Raw genomic sequence first — 18914 nt, 5'->3', positions numbered from 1 at the left:
ATATATCCTTCTCCACAAAACATGAAGATTCCTTTCGAGCTGTTTCGTAGATAATTTCAAACATTTTTGTATGTTATATATGTATTTTTTTTACTCCCTGTGGTGAAAAGCACATTTTTAATGTTGTTTATATGTGTCTATGAGTATTTTCTCCTTAAAACTGCAGTGAACCAAAGACTCAAAAACGCATTTCGAAACCGCCTGTGTCCTTCCGTCACCAACATATAACCATTCGGGGCTTTTCTCCACTGACTTTCTATGATGTTCAAAGCGTTTCTAAGGATGCTGATTTTTGCTGATGGTGAATAGGAACGGGATAGCAACACATTATTAGCTGTTTGATAATGTAGTCAAGCCAAAGGCTGATCATATATTAATTACCGTTATGTGTCCGACGTTGTAGAGAGCGATTCATAAAACGCATCTACATTCTGATACATCGACTTGTGGATGAACCCGTATAATTCACTCTTTCTCTTCTTCTTCTGAATCATTTTCTTGTTCAAACATATATGACAGATTTAAACTGTGGCTGTGATTGAGTGGAGGCGGGGCTAATTTGCATATTCATGGACCCTCATATACTTAATTAAACAAGGCGTGTAAAGTTACATTCAAGCTATTTTAAAGCATGAAGAAATGATTTTTGCAGGAATTTTTTTTTAAATATGTCATTTTGATTATCAAAGGGATTAATGGGATACTTAACTTCTGGAAATATGAATGTGTATTTAAAATGGGTCATTTATGTAGAAGAAATGTGAAATTATTTTTGAATTTGGAACTTTCTAGACTGAGAAAAGCCAGAAAATGTATAACTCCCAGAATGCACTTGCTTCGCTGCCCTAGGAGGCCACTCCTAAGCCACGTCTACCGGTAAGAGAGCACAGTTTAAAACAACAAGGCTAGGCTACTAGTGAGTCTCCGTGACGAGTCTGCCCAGGATTTCGAGATCGCCCAAAATGTCCGGGATTCGGCTTTTGCGTTCTACAGTCGCCATTCATCATGTTTACTGTGGCGAGCAGGACGAGTCTAGGGCCGCGGGAGAACGACACGAGGCCGGTGGCGTGATTACTGATGAGCGACACCTGTGAGACGCACCGGTCTCGTATCTCTCTCGGAGAAGCGGGAATTTTCTTAGCAATGTTAAAACGCACATCAACTGATCACTTGTTTAGCGTTCATGTAAACACTACATTCAGATTCACCAATCGGAATGAATTCAGTTAGATTGAAACAAAAGGTGTGCATGTAAACAATGAATGGCGACTGCAGAAAGCAAAAGCCGGATCCTGGACATTTTGGACGATCTCAACGGCCGGACATGTCCGGGAAAAAGAGGATGGTAACCCCTACTACTCAGCTTTCTCCACAGAACAAGAGCCTGCTAGCTTAGCTTCCAAAAAGAGATGGCTGACACTATGTGTACATTCTGTGAGTGAGATCCCCCTATGGGCGGGTTGAAGACATGCGGAACAGCTCCTCCTACTGGCTGTAGTCTCTCGCCTCTGGTCAAAAAATCCTCCGATGACGCAAAATGACGATTTTTGCGTCATTGGAGGATTTTTTCCAGACAAAAAATACATAAATCTCTCGTCTCAGAGGGATATGAGTGAGGGAAGCACGGTAATTCGAAAATACTACAGGTTTTCTACAACGCTATCTTACGACCAATTCGTACGAATTCGTACAAGTGATAAAAAAGTGGCTAATTCGTACGAATTCGTACGACCTCACTCGTACGAATTTGTACGATTTGTCTAAACCCACGTGATGGGTAGGTTTAGGGGCGGGGTCAGGGGTAGGTCATTCGTATGAACTCATACGAATTGGCAATTCGTAAAATATGTACGATTTAGCAAAAATCGTACGAATTCGTACGAGTGAGGTCGTATGAATTCGTACGAATTAGCCACCTCGTAGAATTCGTACGAATTGCCGTGAGATCAGGCTGTTTTCTACTAATACAAAGCTTAATGCTAAATCCTGAAGTATCCCTTTAAGTTACTGCAGGGGGACTTTAAGATATTTAAAGATTTGTCTGTTTTTCTGACAAATGGACGTATTCAGGAAAGAAACGGGTTTGGGAAATGTGTTACTTTTCAGTTCCATTTTTTGAAAATCTCCCATTGTCTTACATTTATAGAATGTTTGGAATTCAAAATGTAACTGTCAACGATGATGTCACTGCAGCAGTCGTATTTGAATTCTGTTTGGGCTTTTTTCTCGCATATATTTGCATAGTCATTTTGATTGGTTTCCTCTATTTGTGGAAGACAGAGCACGTTCCTTCATTCACAAACAGCTCGTGAGAGCGCAAGGCAACGGAGCAGAACGCAGCCGTCTTGAGTTGAACTGTTTAACTTTAAGTTTATAGCTTTAACTGCTAGTTTTGTGTGATTGTCATTTGCACAATCAGCATTTGACTAAAAGAAGGAAGTATTTGTTTTTCCTTTGAAATCTTGATTTCAAGCAATCTTGTTTCTCCTATTTCCATGTTGTCTCTCTTAGATGCGTCCTTCAGACCGAGATGCTAGTGGAATATCATATCCCCAGATGTCAAGCCTTTTATTAGCTGAGACCTCATGTTCCTGGTCTTATTGTGAATGATTCATCAGTGCATGTTATTATAAAAATGTTGTGTTCTTCGTAATCTTTCATAAAAATTGTATGCATGTTGTTCTTCCTCTAACACACTGTGTTTGTGTACTTGTTTCTCACCTAAGCATCACAGAGAAGTTGTAAAATGGTCTTGTAAAACATCTTGCACTGTGAGAAACCTAACATCACACTACTGTTTGAAAGTTTGAGGGCAGTAAGAATTTATTAATAATTTTATTCAGCTAGAGTGCGTTAAATTGATCAAAAGGGACAGTAAAGACATTTATAATGTTACAGTAGATTTCTGTTTCATGTAAATGCTGCTCTTTCCATTCATCAAAGAATCCTGAGAAAGTGTATCACAGTTTTCACAAAAATATGAAGCAGTATTCAACATTGATAATAATCAGAAATGTTTCTTGAGCAGCAAATCATCATATTAGAATGATTTCTGAAGGATCATGTGACACTGAAGACTGGAGTAATGATGCTGAAAATAAATTACATTTTACAATATATTCAAACAGAAAACAGTTATTTTAAATTGTAATAATATTTTCGTTTTTGCTTAATTTTTTAATCAAATAAATGCAGCCTTGGCGAGCAGAAGATACTTTTTCAGAAACCCCAAACTCCTAAACTCTCGTGGACTTCCAAGAAAAAGGAAATGTAATGAAGGTCAAAATAACGATTGTACAGTCTTTATTTATGGACCCTGAGATCCTTTTCATGTGTTTTGTTTCTGATTTGTGTATTGTCTGTCTCGGAGGATTATCTCATTAGAGAAAGCGCAACTGTTTGGCAAGTCATGGTGGCATTCATCCTTTCTGCGTGTTTCTCAGTCGCTCTCAGTGTGTGACAGTGAGTGAAGTCTGATCATTACAGAGAACAGAGGAGTCCGACTGAGTGAATTCGACCGCTGTGGTTCAGTTGTGTCCCCGCGATGGGCCTGAGAAGCTCTGATGGGATCCCAGCCAACAAAGAGACGTGCCTCTCAATATGCCGTCGGCGTATGTGAGCCAAAAAGTGTGCTTTCATTTTTTTTTTTTTTTCTTGGTTTGAAATGTCCATTTTAAACGGAATGAAAGACACACTCGATCCTGTTCCGATTATAAAGCTACAAAGCGTGAAACCGGAGCGGAGAGTGTATCTGTCCCGGCCACCTAAAGCAGAACAAAGAGTGTTTGAACGGATCCTCTTAGACCATCTTTGTGGCCACAAATGGAAATCTGGTGAAAGATGTCGCCGGTGAAGTGAGCGCTAGTAATGCGAGCATGCAAATAATCCGATGGCATTCCCGGGAGAGATGAGAGAGGCAGGGAATTGTTTTTTTGGCTCAGGCAAGGACATTTATTCTGACTAGAAAGGATTTGCTCAACAAAGAGAAACTGGAAGGTGTTTGTGGTCGAAGAGGCTGCTTTGAGTCACTTGGTTAACCTTACTTTGCTCTTAGCAAAAGTTTGTAGCTTCTAAATCAAGGCACCGTGGCATAAATGATTATTAGTGGTGTTTGCGAAGTCAATCTTGAGGTTAATGGTGTGATGAAACCTCTAACACAAAGTATTAAAGTTCAGTGTGTAAAGTAAAGCTCCTGCGGCGTTCGAGCTCCACACATGAATGATCCCTCAAATCAGATGTGCTGTGACTTTACTAAATGATCAGACGAGTTTGTCAAAGTTTCTCGCACCAAAACCATGCAGTTGCGGTCATAAGTTTACACTAGTACACTCTGCAGAACATGTTAATAATTAAAGCTTAACAGTTTCATTAATAGAGTTTCACGGGAACTATGCAATTTTATAATCCCTCTTTGTTTAAATGATGTAAGGGTGGATTTCAGTCTGCAAGACTGCCGAATGACTAAAGAAATGTTATTAGCAAGATGGTAGAAAACTGCACATTTCTTGTCTATTCACCCACTGCCACTTATACCAACGACAGAAACGCAGTGTATGTGGGAGAGCGTTGCTATAGAGAGTGACGATATTGTATTGCAATATGAAGCACTTCAAAGTCAATACCAAATCAAAACTAGTTAGCACATTAGTTGTAATTGAAAAGGTTTAATGACAAAATATGGTTATGGTTACACTTAAAATAGTTACAAAATAGATGTATGAGTTGATGATAACTTATACCATTAATCTTACCCAGCATGTAAAATGTTACCTGAGAGAGAGTGAGAGTGATTGAGGGCGGGAGGGAGAGAGAGAGAGAGAGAGAAGAGAGAGAGAGAGAGAGAGAGAGAGAGAGAGAGAGAGAGAGAGAGAGAGAGAGAGAGAGAGAGAGAGAGAGAGAGAGAGAGAGAGAGAGAGAGAGAGAGAGAGAGAGAGAGAGAGAGAGAGAGGAGGTAAAGAGAGAGAGCCCCAAGAAAGGGACCCAGAGAAGAAGAGAGCCAGAGCACCAAAGAGACAGAGCAAACGTTTCAATCTTCTTTTATCCTTTCCTAACCATGTGACTAAAACCCAAATGTGAGACATTCAAACTGACCAATCAGATCATTACAACTTCCCCCATTGTACTAAAGATGTGACAATTCATCGACCCCCAAAGTACACACATCTTGGCCTACAGGCCTTGATCGCTATCAGCCCCTCGGTGCCTTTAGGAACTCCAGATGGTCCTTGTGGTAGAAAACAGTAAAGCAAATGTCTTGGTTCATTTCAGATAGATTATTTTCAATCCTACAATTATTACCGATTTGCTGATTCTGCAAGGTCCCTTCTGAACTGTGATTTAGTTTTTCATGCTTTCTCTGAATTAAACGGGCTGTTTGTGCTTCTACATTTGAGACTTCTTTATGTAAATGAAATCAAACAGAATAATAATTATACTAATGAAGTATACTCGATCATGATTATGATTGGTCAACATCAGGGTGTTTCACAAGTTATGTAAACAGGCATTCTTGTTATCCAAGTCTTCTGAAGTCATATGAAGAAAATATATTATGAGAGAAACAGACCCAAATGTAAGTCATTATTTGCTTAAATTAGTTTTTAATGTTGATTTGCATACTTCAAAACGCTAACACTTTATTTCAATACACATTCTACTAACTAATTACATGAGTTTCAGGAGACTGTAGCAGACTGTTAGTAGACTGTTAGGTTAAGGTTAGGTATTAGGGTTCGGGTTAGTAGAATAATAGGTGCAAAGTTACTTATAGTCAGTAGAATTTCTGTTGTGGAACATCAAAATAAAGTGTTAGCAGTTATTATGCCGATATACTCAGTTAAAGTTGACATAGAGTTTATGGAGTTAGGCTACTTCTAGTTAGTAGAATGTCTAAATGTCTATTTCCCTGTGATTTACATGCGACTGTCATTCTGCAGTTCTCGTTTGTCACTAAAAGTGCACATGAATATGCATTTAAGCTCCAGATATGAATGATTCCTCAAACCAGGTGTGCTGTGTGAAGTGATATTACATTTTTCCCAGCATGCATTGCAGCTTGAAAAATTATGTGGAAACTATTATTGAAGAATCATTGCTTTGCATTTACTGGCTTGATTTATACGACTGCTGTTGTTGTCACTGTTATTTCGCTGTCTTGTGGTTCAGATTTTTACTGAATTGCAATTGTTGATCATCACCTTGTTTGAGATTTGTGCGTTGAGGTATATGCGCATCTCATTGCAACTTTTGCACGCGATATATTTGCCAGGGTAAAATGTTTGCCTCTAAATTTATGTTTAAATCATATAGTTAGCATTGAAAATCAAACATGAAGATGAAAAAACAAGGATTGTAGCCCCTTGCATTACTAATGCAAAACAATATTTAATTGCCTTGACAAGAATGTTTAAGTTCAAACCAAAGTATATAATTCGACTTTAATTGGAGCTAATTAGTTGAGTTAACTTAAGTTGAATGTGATAGGTTGCCATGCTTTTTCAAGTTAGCTCAGCTTTGTACTTTAAAACACGTTCAGTGTGTTTACACGATGAACCCAATCCAATTTTAGATTCTGAAAGTTCTGTTATGAACCGTAAATGTTGCAAACGGATTACTGCACTTCACAAGTGTACAAAGTCGGGGTGTAACGATACACTCATGTCATGATTCGATACAAATCGCAATATTTTAATCTAAAATAAAGAAGAGAGTTTTTTTTTTTATTATTATTATTTCTCTATTATTTTTTAAAGTATTATTATTATTATTATTATTATATTTTCAGGACCCACAAATATTCCCCCATTGCATTATTATACATTATTTTCAACATTATATAGTAGTAATGTCACTGAAACTCCATAAACTTTCAGTTTTTTCTCACGCAATACTCACACTTTGATTAGTATTGTATGTAGATTAGTATTGTTCATTCTTAGTTTATTAACTAAAGTAGTTAACTAATGAACATTATTGTAAAGTGTTACTCATGAATTGTCTAACAGAACTTGTTTTGCTATATATAATTTTTCCTTCTAAGAGTGAACTGTCAATATTTCTTGTATATGTTTCTTGTGAAAGTGTGTATGAAAATGTCACCATGTGCTTTTCTAACTCTAGGATCAGATAGAGCAACAGCAAGCTTTTCACTTCATGCAAAACTCTCTACAAAGGCTGCATGTGTAATGCTGAATGATTTTGTTTCTCTATATCTGATTGTCCTTGAGATCAAACATCAAATATGATTTTTCATGTCCTATTTTTTTGTTTTTTTTTACACCAGATGCTCCCCGAGTCATTGTGAACATGGAGGGAGATGCTCTCAGTCATGGAGCACGTTTCACTGCAACTGTTCTGTGACGGGCTACAGCGGAGCGACCTGTCACAGCTGTGAGAACGCTTCTGAAATACACACACCACAAACCTTTCATTACACTGTTAAAGGAACACGCCGACTTTTTGGGACTTTAGCTTATTCACCGTATCCGCAGAAGTAGCAGTGCTTCGCCTTCTGAGAATATAGTTCCCAGTATGTATACGGTTAGAAGATGGCTGTGTCTCATGTGACCTTGTTATTCGTACACGCTGTGACTATACAAATCACAACATGTAAATAGGAAAATGTTGCCGTTATTTTTGTCACTTATTGGGAGCAGTATGCTAGCTGGAGCCATTTACCTCCAGTCTTTGTGCTAAGCTAGGCTAGCGGTGGGTGCGTCAGACAGAGTTACAGCACGGAGATGAGAAGGGTATGTATGGACTTATCTAACTCTGGGGGATACGGTGAATAAGCTAAAGTCCCAAAAAGTCGGCGTGTTCCTTTAAAGTCAAGGACAGATCAGGAGTCAAATGCAGAGAGAATAGTTTACTTCATCTTCAAGACAAACTTTATTTAATGTCTGGCCTATAGGAAAAACTGATATCTTCACCCATTATTCAAATATGATTAAAATTAGTTAAAGATTTTGTTGGCATATTGCGTAGTTGTGCTTGGAGTCAATTGTTTTATTTGTGATGATAACGCAATGAAACATGACAAATTGTGCCGACGTCATCATACAAATGAATTATGAACACATGCAAAAACAAGAGAGAACCAACAAAATGTTAATAACTGATTGTTGTAGTCAATGTCGGCTTTTTCATGTGAGCTTTTAAATACGTTCAGAACGATCCGTGTCAATCGGCGCTGGATCTCGTTCATCTGCTAATATGCCCCACCAGACTCGAGCCATTAAAAGTGTTTAAGTGAATATGTAGATGCACTTTCTTATCTGCGTTGTTTTGAACTTTTAATGGAAATTGAATTGGTGTGAAGCGACTGTGAAGGCGGGATGTTGACATGGTTGTGTAACTCACTTCATTACGCCACAGATCACACTGTATGTTCTAATTGTGTTATATTGGAGTTTAAACGCTCTACAAACTTTTTTCTCTTCGGCTCACATTCATTTTGACACATTTTCAACACAATATATTTTGTATTATGTAGACATTGCATTCAGAGCAAATGGTCAAAATCATATACTGTACACTTAATTTAGTATACGTGAAATTAAACTTCCGAATGTATTTGTATTATGAAGCGAGAAGTGTGGTGCCATAAATATTGCATGCAAACAGAGCTGCTTTAATTATGACCATCTGCATCTGTTTCATAGCTCTGATTTCATGATGTAATGCAGACAGGGGAAGATAACAATCAATTAAGGTGCTTAGGGGGAAATGGATTAATGTAGGTTTCACTTTCAAGGAAAATAATTACAATCTATATGCAATCTGTTTTTCAATCTGTTTATTTCATATGCACAAGATAGAGAGTTATTTGTGAACCAATAAAGCTTTATAAAAACCTGATCACAAGCCCAGAAAAGCTATATTTCTTTTGTACTATTCTATACAGATACATATTCCACATATTGCATATATTATAATAAAATTAAATATATTTCAATCCTTTATTTTTTATTGCTATTCTGTTTAATTATTTTCCTTGAAAGCAAAATATATTATAGTATTTCATCTATTGTAGTATTCTGTCTATTATAGTATAGGTGCAGAAATCTATTATAGTATTCCACTTCCCCCTAAGCATCTTACTAAATTATTATTTGTATATCTATATAAGCTAAATTATATTATATAAATTATATTTATATATTTATTTATATATTTATATATATATATATATATATATATTTTTTTTAACATAACATTGACTATGTTTGCTTTATTTGGCCAACAACAATAGTTTCGTACAAAGCCACAGCAGAACTATATATATATATGCTGTTTAAGGACCTGGAGAATCATCTCAGTTTGGTCAACATAGAAAACCAATAAAAACATGTGTTGTTGTTGTTTTTGTTGTTTGCAATTATATGTCAGTAAGTGTGCCGATATACTCAGCTACTGTACTGCAGAAATGTGCTTTCATTTGTAAACCTCCAAACGCTCCTCTGACTTACAGCAGCTTTATATGAGATCTGATTGAGGTCGCACTGTAAAGTCCCTCTCAATAACGCTCACCCTTTAAAACAGCTCAAGTGTGTGAGCGTCTTTCATGCTGCCATTAAATATTTGAGTGACGTGTGCTTAATTTTAGCCGAATCTGTTCCACACTCTTTTATGGCTCCAAAATAGGCCTTTTCACTTCATTTAAGACTTGGTGTAAATCCATAAGTGTGTAAAACTCAACCTCTGCAGCTAATGAGCACCTGACCTTGTGTCATATTTTATATATTTAGTCATATCATGAGGAATTCAATTCTTCTTGCTTTTGGGGGATAAAAGTGCTCGATATGCCATGAAAATATGCAAAAAATGTCCTATCTAGTACAAAAGATTATGCAAACCATTGATGCAATTAATGATAAAAATGATACATTTTCCTCAAAATATGAGTTTTTAAATATTTTAAATATGAGGAAAGACCAAAACACTAAACTTGGTTATTTATCTAACAAAATTTTGGGGCAAAAAAAGGCAAATTATTTTATTTTACTATGAAAACAGATGCATAGAAAAACAAAAAGCTCACAGGAAAAAGCTCACAGTTATTAATATTTTGTTGGTTCTCTCTTGTTTTTGCATGTGTTCATAATTTCTTTGTATGACAGTCTGGCCAAAAAGTATGTCGGCACAATTTGGCATGTTTCATTGCGTTATTATCACAAATAAAACAATTGACTCTGCAAGCACAACTACAGAGTATGCTTAACAATATTTAATAATATTTGAATAAAGGATGCAATTTCAATTTTCCTAAGCCAGACATAACTTTTGCCCACTACTGATACTGTCATATAAATGACTATAAATAAATACACACATTTACATATTAGTTTTAATGCTGCCATCCTACTTATTTTGTGCCAGATAAACACTGAGTCATGCGATCAAATGATTATATAATTTAAAAGATCTTGGCCTTTTCTGGTAGCTAACTATATTTTCTAAAGGGCAGCTTGACTTCTCCAGATCATCTAAAGGACTGGAATCTTACCATCCTGTTTATTATGCAATAACATTTAACAGGGTGTGAAAAAAGTGACGTTTTTCTACGAGCTGCATTTTCACACATGCTGCGTGTACTGGTCACAACTTCATCTGTAGACAGACAGTGTGAATGCGCACTCGTTTATGTATGTTACTGTTGTTATTTTCAACAGTCTCACCTCGTTATCGCTCCACACGTGCATTTTGAGAACAACTTCTGTGTTTGACAAACCTGCTACTTCTGTGTTTACAGCCATTTATGAAGCGTCGTGTGAGGCGTACAAACACAAAGGAAACACGTCTGGCTTTTACTACATAGACGTGGATGGAAGCGGCCCCATCAAACCTCAACTAATCTACTGCAACATGTCAGGTGAATCTCACACAGCTTATCCAAACTGATTAAATCCCTTTAAACACTCTGTAATTGGGGCTTTAATCCACAGCTTTTGATCCTTCACACACCGTGTCACACCCCGCGGAGGAAGTCACTCGTGGAAAAACACTTCAGAAACACCCCACAGATCAACCTTTGAGCGTGTCTGTGCGACGTGTGCTCTTACAAATAAAGTTTGAATGGCTTTTACAGCCTGATGCAATCGAACAAGCTTTTAAAGTGCTTTGGTTTCTTAGAAAACCACCACATTACATTTAGATCTTCACTTTTCCTTTGTTGAAATCGATATGAAATTCATATCGACTCTTTTTACTTTCTTATCATTACACATTGCTCATCTTATTGTACATGATTCATCAGTGCATGTTATTCTGAAGAAAAAGTTTTTTCATAACCACCTCCCTATTCAAATTACCTTCCTATCTCTCAGCCAATCAATTCCCAATGGTTAATTTATTCTCTCATTCAATATCATATTTAATATTAGTATTCTTTTAGTATTATTAATATACTATTATATAATATTTCAAATAGGTTTTTATGTATGTTTTAATTGTTTATTAAAATTGTGTTCATTCAAAATGATAATACTAATAATTCTAATAATAACTAATAATATATACTATATATATATATATATATATATATATATATATATATATATATATATATATATATATATATATAATATATATATATATATATATAGTAAATTGTATTAATATCGTTGTGTTTTTGTCATTTTTTTATTTGTTTTTGGGGTTTAAATAATTCTATTTAGTTTATATTTCAGTTATAGTTTTAGTAATTTTAGTATTTAAACTTATTTTAATTCATTTAATTTTTTTTTTTTAAATTCTCTCATTCATATAATTAGATTTTTCATCTGATATTTTTATCTTATTTTTTATTGTTATCTTTATTTGTTTCATTACAATGAATTAATTTTTTTTAATAAATTCAGTTTTAGTTTATGTTAAAGTACCAACACTGTTTCATGTCACATTACAAAAGTAAAATCGGTTGAAAATGTCATTTCATGTTGATTTGAACACATTATGCCTCCAGTAGAATCAATATAAAGACCCTAAAATGAAACGTCAATAATAAAAAGAACCACGAAGCTTGAAAAGGATTCTTTGAACACAAGAACCTCTATTTTTATGATTGTTTAGTAGATATAACATGTTTGAGGTTTTTTCTGAACTTCTTGTGACCTTTTGAAAGTCACGTGACTGTTGCACAGGAGAAAATCGGCAAAGCCTGAGATGAAACAGTCTGCACAGTGTGTCTTTTTGGCTCGTTTCATGGTCTGAATCCCTCTCTCCCTGCAGATAAAGCATGGATGGTGATACAACACAATAACACGGAGCTCACCAAATTAAAAGCGTCCTCCGGGATGAATCAGCATTTAGCCCACTTTAACTATTCCGCCGACGCGGAGCAGATCCGGGCGATAATCACCCAGGCTGAATACTGTGAGCAGGAGCTCTCCTACCACTGCAAAAAGTCACGGCTCTTGAACACACCAGGTAAGCCCTTTTCATTAGGAATATCGATCGCCCCCTCCATATGAAAGGTCAGGCTTATTAAAACCGCAGACGCTCGCATGACGCTTAAGCACACAGCTCAAATTGATTGTTATACTCTTTGTTATGGGCAGTTTATATTGAGTTATACCCCCCGCCTCATTTTTCGGCATTAAATTAATTATAAGGCCCCTTAGGGTACATTATTCATATGCATTTGTACCTTTGAAGTGCTTTTATCATGTTTGTTTGTTTGTTTGTTTGTGTGGGTTTGTCATGGGCGGTTTGGTACAGTGGCTCTCTATCACAGGTCGAGTCGGGTGATAACGCTTCTCGTAGTCTCTCAAATAAACACCAAACACGACCCACGGTAATTACGTCCATTAGTTGTCTCATTATCGGAGTTCTTCATGAGACGAGGAGAACACGGTGTCAGGCGTAAATAAGAAAATGTTGGAAATGTCAGGTGAATAGTAATGAATAAACACGCTAGTCTCGATTAAACCTGGACAGATGTGTGGGAGTGCGATCGTCTCGAGATGACAGATCACACATGAGATCTCTTTAACATCTCAATTCTTTCTGGTAGACAGCAGTGAGATTAAATATAGAGCTAATAAAGCCTGATTCTCAGATGTTTCTCTCGAGATAAAGACCACAGTAATCGCACGCAAATTTTCCTCGGATTTGCCAAGATTTTGCCAAAGTCATGAACTCAAACATTTCTAATTAAAATAAGGGTGAAATGATCTGAACTGTTGACTCGTTTGTGTCTGTTTTCATTTATTTCCAGGAACTTTAGTAGAAACATCTCATTTCCTTCTCGTACGTTTCTCATGACAAAAAAACACCCCAGTTATAGTCTCAAATTATGCTCAGATTCTCCAAGATCCCAAAGTCTGCAACCAAAACTCAAACATTTCTCATCAAATTCAGGGTTTATTGACCCATTTGTGTCTGTTTTTTATTCCTTTTGAAGAAGTAGAAACATCTAATTCCCTACTTCCCAGATGTTTCTCATGACAAGATCCCAAACAAGTCTGCAACCAAAACTCAGAAATCTCATCCAATTCAGGGTCAGATGATCTGAACTATTGACTCATTTGTGTCTATTTGCACTTATTTTGAGGAGCTTTTACATTTTTGAAACATCTGAGACAAAGTTAAAATGACTGAGAACTGTAAAAGAGCAACCTGTGAGCAATCTCATGTCTTCTGGGTGTGCAAAAATCTTCCTTTTATGATGTCTAATGTCTCATTTCAGTGTCTAAGCATCATTGTGTAGAGCTCATGATGAATGCTGTGTGTGTGTGTGTGTGTGTGTTGCAGACGGGACCCCCTTCAGCTGGTGGGTGGGACGGGCTGGTGAAGCGCACATGTACTGGGGTGGAGCAGTGCCGGGGAGCCAGCAGTGTGCCTGTGGCCTTCAGGAGAACTGTGTGCATCCTGAACACTTCTGTAACTGTGATGCCGACAGCAAAGAGTGGTACGACACCAGTATTCTGTCCCTTTTAGGGTCGCAGCTTATGACATCATGTCCTGTTTTTGGTCTGAGTTGCGTTCATATTTCAGTCGAACCGCATCAGAGTCGTTTGTCCGCACCTCTTCAGGAGTCTCGGTCCGCTTGTTTGGTGGCACCAGGGTTCAGGCAGCGTTCACACTTATTCAAATGAACCACACTATCAGAGCAATCGCACCAGAGTTCATTTTAATCAAACCTGCCACACCCTTAAGGCCTGTTCACAGCAAAATCGATAACTATATTAGTGTCCACACTAACGCACAATATCGTTCTGTTTATTTTAAGCGCGTGCGGCAGTTTTGTCATCTGTCGCTTTAAATGCTCGAGCTCTTTCCTGGATGGATTCTGATTGGCTGTCAATGTTTCATTACATCAGCTGGAAGAAATCGTTCTGAAAGTGATTCCAAAGATATTATTTCTGTGTCGTTATTGTTATAGTTGTGGTTTGGACTGTTCTTGGGCTATTCTTTTACATATAGAATGATTTTTAGGACTATATCTTTATCGTTATAGTTATCGTCATTGTGGTGGTGAACATTCTGAGAAAAAAAAAGTCAGAATTATAAACTTCCGAGTTTATGTCTTGCATATATATAACTGTTATTATAAAGTTTAAACCTTTTATTCTCAGAATTGCAAGTTTATATCTCACAATTTTGAGAAATAAAGTCAGAATTGCAAGATAAAAAGTTGCAATTAGCTTTTTTCATTTTTTATTCTGTAGTGGAAACAAGCTTTATTCAAACCTAATGGCACTATGATGCAATCAACAAATTAAGTTTTACAATTTTGCTTCTCTTTATAAGTTAGCTTTCTCACACATCTTTGGGAATTTGAGATTGGGAAATGTGCTTGCAATGCAGTAATGTTAAAATGCAAAAAATTGTTAAATTGTATCTTATGATTTATATAATATTAGTTCTACTATGAAATAAGTATTATATATATATATATATATTTGATATGTATATAAATTAATGTAGTAGATTTACTATTTAATTGGAGTAATAAAAGTAAAACATGGATGCATTACAGTAATGAGAATTGGGAGATTATTATTAAATTATATTATATTGTATTATATTGTGTTATTTAAAAATTAAGTTATACAATATACATAATATAAAAAATATATATAAATTAGCTTTTTCCCGTATTATGACAATGATATAACAATGTGATAATAATGTTACAATGCAAAAAAAAAAAAAATCATATTTTGATTTTGATTATATTTTGAAATATGACCTGGACAGTTTTCATGAGATTCACAGTTTATGTGTTGTTCTCAAATGTACCAACATGCTGTTTTGTGATGTTTGACAGGTCTAATGACTCCGGGCTGCTGTCCCATAAAGAGCATTTGCCGGTTGGAGCGCTGGCGATCGGTGACATCAGCAGGTCCGGTTCAGAGGCGGCCTACAGAGTGGGTCCCATGCAGTGTTACGGAGACAGTAAGTGCCGCACAGATTTAATATTACCTGCTCTAATCACACTGTAACCACTTACCCTGTCAGCCTGTCAGACCGGCTCTGGGTAGATTGTCACACATGCAGTAATGCTTAATGAAAAACCATGATGTTGTTCCCGGTGAACTAGAGACGTGCTACTGTAAATGCTTTCTCCAGGTAACTTCTGGAACGCCGCCTACTTCAACAAGGAGACGTCGTACCTGCACTTTCCCACGTTCCACGGGGAGCTGAGCGCCGATATCTCCTTCCTCTTCAAAACCAGCTCTTCATCAGGAGTGTTCCTGGAGAACCTGGGGATCAAAGACTTCATCCGGATTGAACTGAGCTGTGAGTGTGTTCAACTTTCCAGCTTTTTCCTCTACAGGGGAATCTCACAAAACCTGCCAAGACGGATGACAGCTGTTTTTTCTCAGTTTTTTTAAAGATCATTAATATTTTTTAGTGTATATATATATATATATATATATACAGTGAGGAAAATAAGTATTTGAACACCCTGCTATTTTGCAAGTTCTCCCACTTAGAAATCATGGAGGGGTCTGAAATTGTCATCGTAGGTGCATGTCCACTGTGAGAGACATAATCTAAAAAAAAAAATCCAGAAATCACAATGTATGCTTTTTTAACTATTTATTTGTATGATACAGCTGCAAATAAGTATTTGAACACCTGAGAAAATCAATGTTAATATTTGGTACAGTAGCCTTTGTTTGCAATTACAGAGGTCAAACGTTTCCTGTAGTTTTTCACCAGGTTTGCATACACTGCAGGAGGGATTTTGGCCCACTCCTCCACACAGATCTTCTCTACATCAGTCAGGTTTCTGGGCTGTCGCTGAGAAACACGGAGTTTGAGCTCCCTCCAAAGATTCTCTATTGGGTTTAGGTCTGGAGACTGGCTAGGCCACGCCAGAACCTTGATATGCTTCTTACAGAGCCACTCCTTGGTTATCCTGGCTGTGTGCTTCGGGTCATTGTCATGTTGGAAGACCCAGCCTCGACCCATCTTCAATGCTCTAACTGAGGGAAGGAGGTTGTTCCCCAAAATCTCGCAATACATGGCCCCGGTCATCCTCTCCTTAATACAGTGCAGTCGCCCTGTCCCATGTGCAGAAAAACACCCCCAAAGCATGATGCTACCACCCCCATGCTTCACAGTAGCAGGATGTGAAGAGGATGCTCAGGATGCTTCACAGGATGGTGTTCTTGGGATGGTACTCATCATTCTTCTTCCTCCAAACACGTTTAGTGGAATTATGACCAAAAAGTTCTATTTTGGTCTCATCTGACCACATGACTTTCTCCCATGACTCCTCTGGATCATCCAAATGGTCATTGGCAAACTTAAGACGGGCCTTGACATGTGCTGGTTTAAGCAGGGGAACCTTCCGTGCCATGCATGATTTCAAACCATGACGTCTTAGTGTATTACCAACAGTAACCTTGGAAACGGTGGTCCCAGCTCTTTTCAGGTCATTGACCAGCTCCTCCTGTGTAGTTCTGGGCTGATTTCTCACCTTTCTTAGGATCATTGAGACCCCACGAGGTGAGATCTTGCATGGAGCCCCAGTCCGAGGGAGATTGACAGTCATGTTTAGCTTCTTCCATTTTCTAATGATTGCTCCAACAGTGGACCTTTTTTCACCAAGCTGCTTGGCAATTTCCCCATAGCCCTTTCCAGCCTTGTGGAGGTGTACAATTTTGTCTCTAGTGTCTTTGGACAGCTCTTTGGTCTTGGCCATGTTAGTAGTTGGATTCTTACTGATTGTATGGAGTGGACAGGTGTCTTTATGCAGCTAAAGACCTCAAACAGGTGCATCTAATTTAGGATAATAAATGTAGTGGAGGTGGACATTTTAAAGGCAGACTAACAGGTCTTTGAGGGTCAGAATTCTAGCTGATAGACAGGTGTTCAAATACTTATTTGCAGCTGTATCATACAAATAAATAGTTAAAAAATCATACATTGTGATTTCTGGATTTTTTTTTTTTAGATTATGTCTCTCACAGTGGACATGCACCTACGATGACAATTTCAGACCCCTCCATGATTTCCAAGTGGGAGAACTTGCAAAATAGCAGGGTGTTCAAATACTTATTTTCCTCACTGTATGTATATATATATATATATATATATATATATATGAATGCATTACAGTAATGAGAATTTGGAGTTTAAATGTGCTGAAATGTCTTAATCTTTTATGCTGAATGGCCTTAAAATCTTAATGGCCATAAAATTTAAGTTTAATTTTTTTCTTTTCATTTTGTGATGAAATATGGCTTCATGAGATTCACCCCTGTAGGAAAAAACACTCGAAAGAATCAATATGTAATGATGTAGTGATTGAGTGAAGCAGAAGTGTGTGTGTGTGTGTGTGTGTGTATGCTCATATTTGCAAGGTTACATACATACGTGTGTTGAGTTTCGACATTGCTGAGTATTTGTTTATCCACCAAAGGGAGAAATAATCCAGAGAAGCTGTCGGCTGAAAATATAGACATCACAAAACGCTTTCCTCCAGGGAAATTACCACAGAATAGCTGTTGAACCAATATGTAGAGATGTGCTCCACTGGTTTGCAATGCGCTCAGAGTGAGAACCCTCTATATGATCAATTTAAGACCTTTGGTCATTTTATTAGCAGTGTTTGCCAAGTCAAGCATCTCGATCACTCGGGGTCTGAAGTAGCCTGACTACGTCAGACTTCTTACTTCCGCTCAATTTCATTTCGCTTCTGTACTCAGTCTGAGACAGCGTAATAGCTTTCCGTTTTCCTCCGGCCTGAAAACAGCCGGCCAATCAACGAACAGAGGGCGGGCTGAGAGCCGTGACGTAGACACTGATTGTACCGTGGATGCGTAGATTTACTTCACATAATCTGCAAAAGTCGCGCACAGCCATGTTCACTCCGGTATTTCGCTTGATGGTTTTGTTTTCACATCATACATGTGTTTACAGTGGAAGTTAGATGCGGCTGAGCATGCACATAACACACGCCATAACCAAACGTTATGTGAGTGGCTTACGGGTAACCAATGATTTTAAACTTAAGACAAGCACCCCCCCCCCCCCCCCCGCGAGAAAGAAAACGCTTTTCAATTATGCCATGCCAGACTCTGTCTACGAAGCAAAGCGAAGTAGCAGAGTTTGGTATTACCAGGCTTGGTCTGAAGGCCTAAACCGAAGAATGAAATTTCAGTGTTTGTTTTCATGCTCCAGACATGAATGATTCCTCATGTCTTCCTGTAGATCTAACACCGTGTCCTAACTACACGCGATGCGACGCCGCGACACACAATAAAAGGTATCTTTTGCATGTTAATCAGAGTGTTTGTCCTAACCAGCCGCGACGGCGACACGCGACGATTCTATCTTAGAAACAGTTTCTATTTTTCTGCGATGTCGCGCTGGAACAACAAACACAAAGTGTGGCGATGATAATCTCAGGTACTGTTTATGTGCTTTATTTAATGTTAAAAGCGTGAAATGTGACT

At 37.5% G+C, this 18914-nt stretch overlaps 1 protein-coding gene across 2 annotated transcripts in view; it reads left to right on the top strand.

Moving 5' to 3' along the window:
* The window catches only part of cntnap3 (contactin associated protein family member 3), a 133721-nt gene that overhangs the window by 84961 nt on the left and 29846 nt on the right, over positions 1–18914 (top strand). For both annotated transcript variants that reach the window (XM_079861207.1, XM_079861208.1), the window contains exons 11-16: positions 7283–7389; positions 10751–10870; positions 12229–12426; positions 13753–13909; positions 15272–15399; positions 15574–15744. In XM_079861207.1, the coding sequence (XP_079717333.1) occupies positions 7283–7389; positions 10751–10870; positions 12229–12426; positions 13753–13909; positions 15272–15399; positions 15574–15744 (881 nt within the window). The remainder of the gene's footprint in view (positions 1–7282; positions 7390–10750; positions 10871–12228; positions 12427–13752; positions 13910–15271; positions 15400–15573; positions 15745–18914) is intronic.

The sequence above is a fragment of the Squalius cephalus genome (assembly GCF_949319135.1).
Source record: "Squalius cephalus genome assembly, chromosome: 24".
Taxonomy (NCBI): domain Eukaryota; kingdom Metazoa; phylum Chordata; class Actinopteri; order Cypriniformes; family Leuciscidae; genus Squalius; species Squalius cephalus.
The sequence above is the reverse complement of the archived record's forward strand: the minus strand, read 5'-3'. Positions and strand labels throughout refer to the sequence as shown.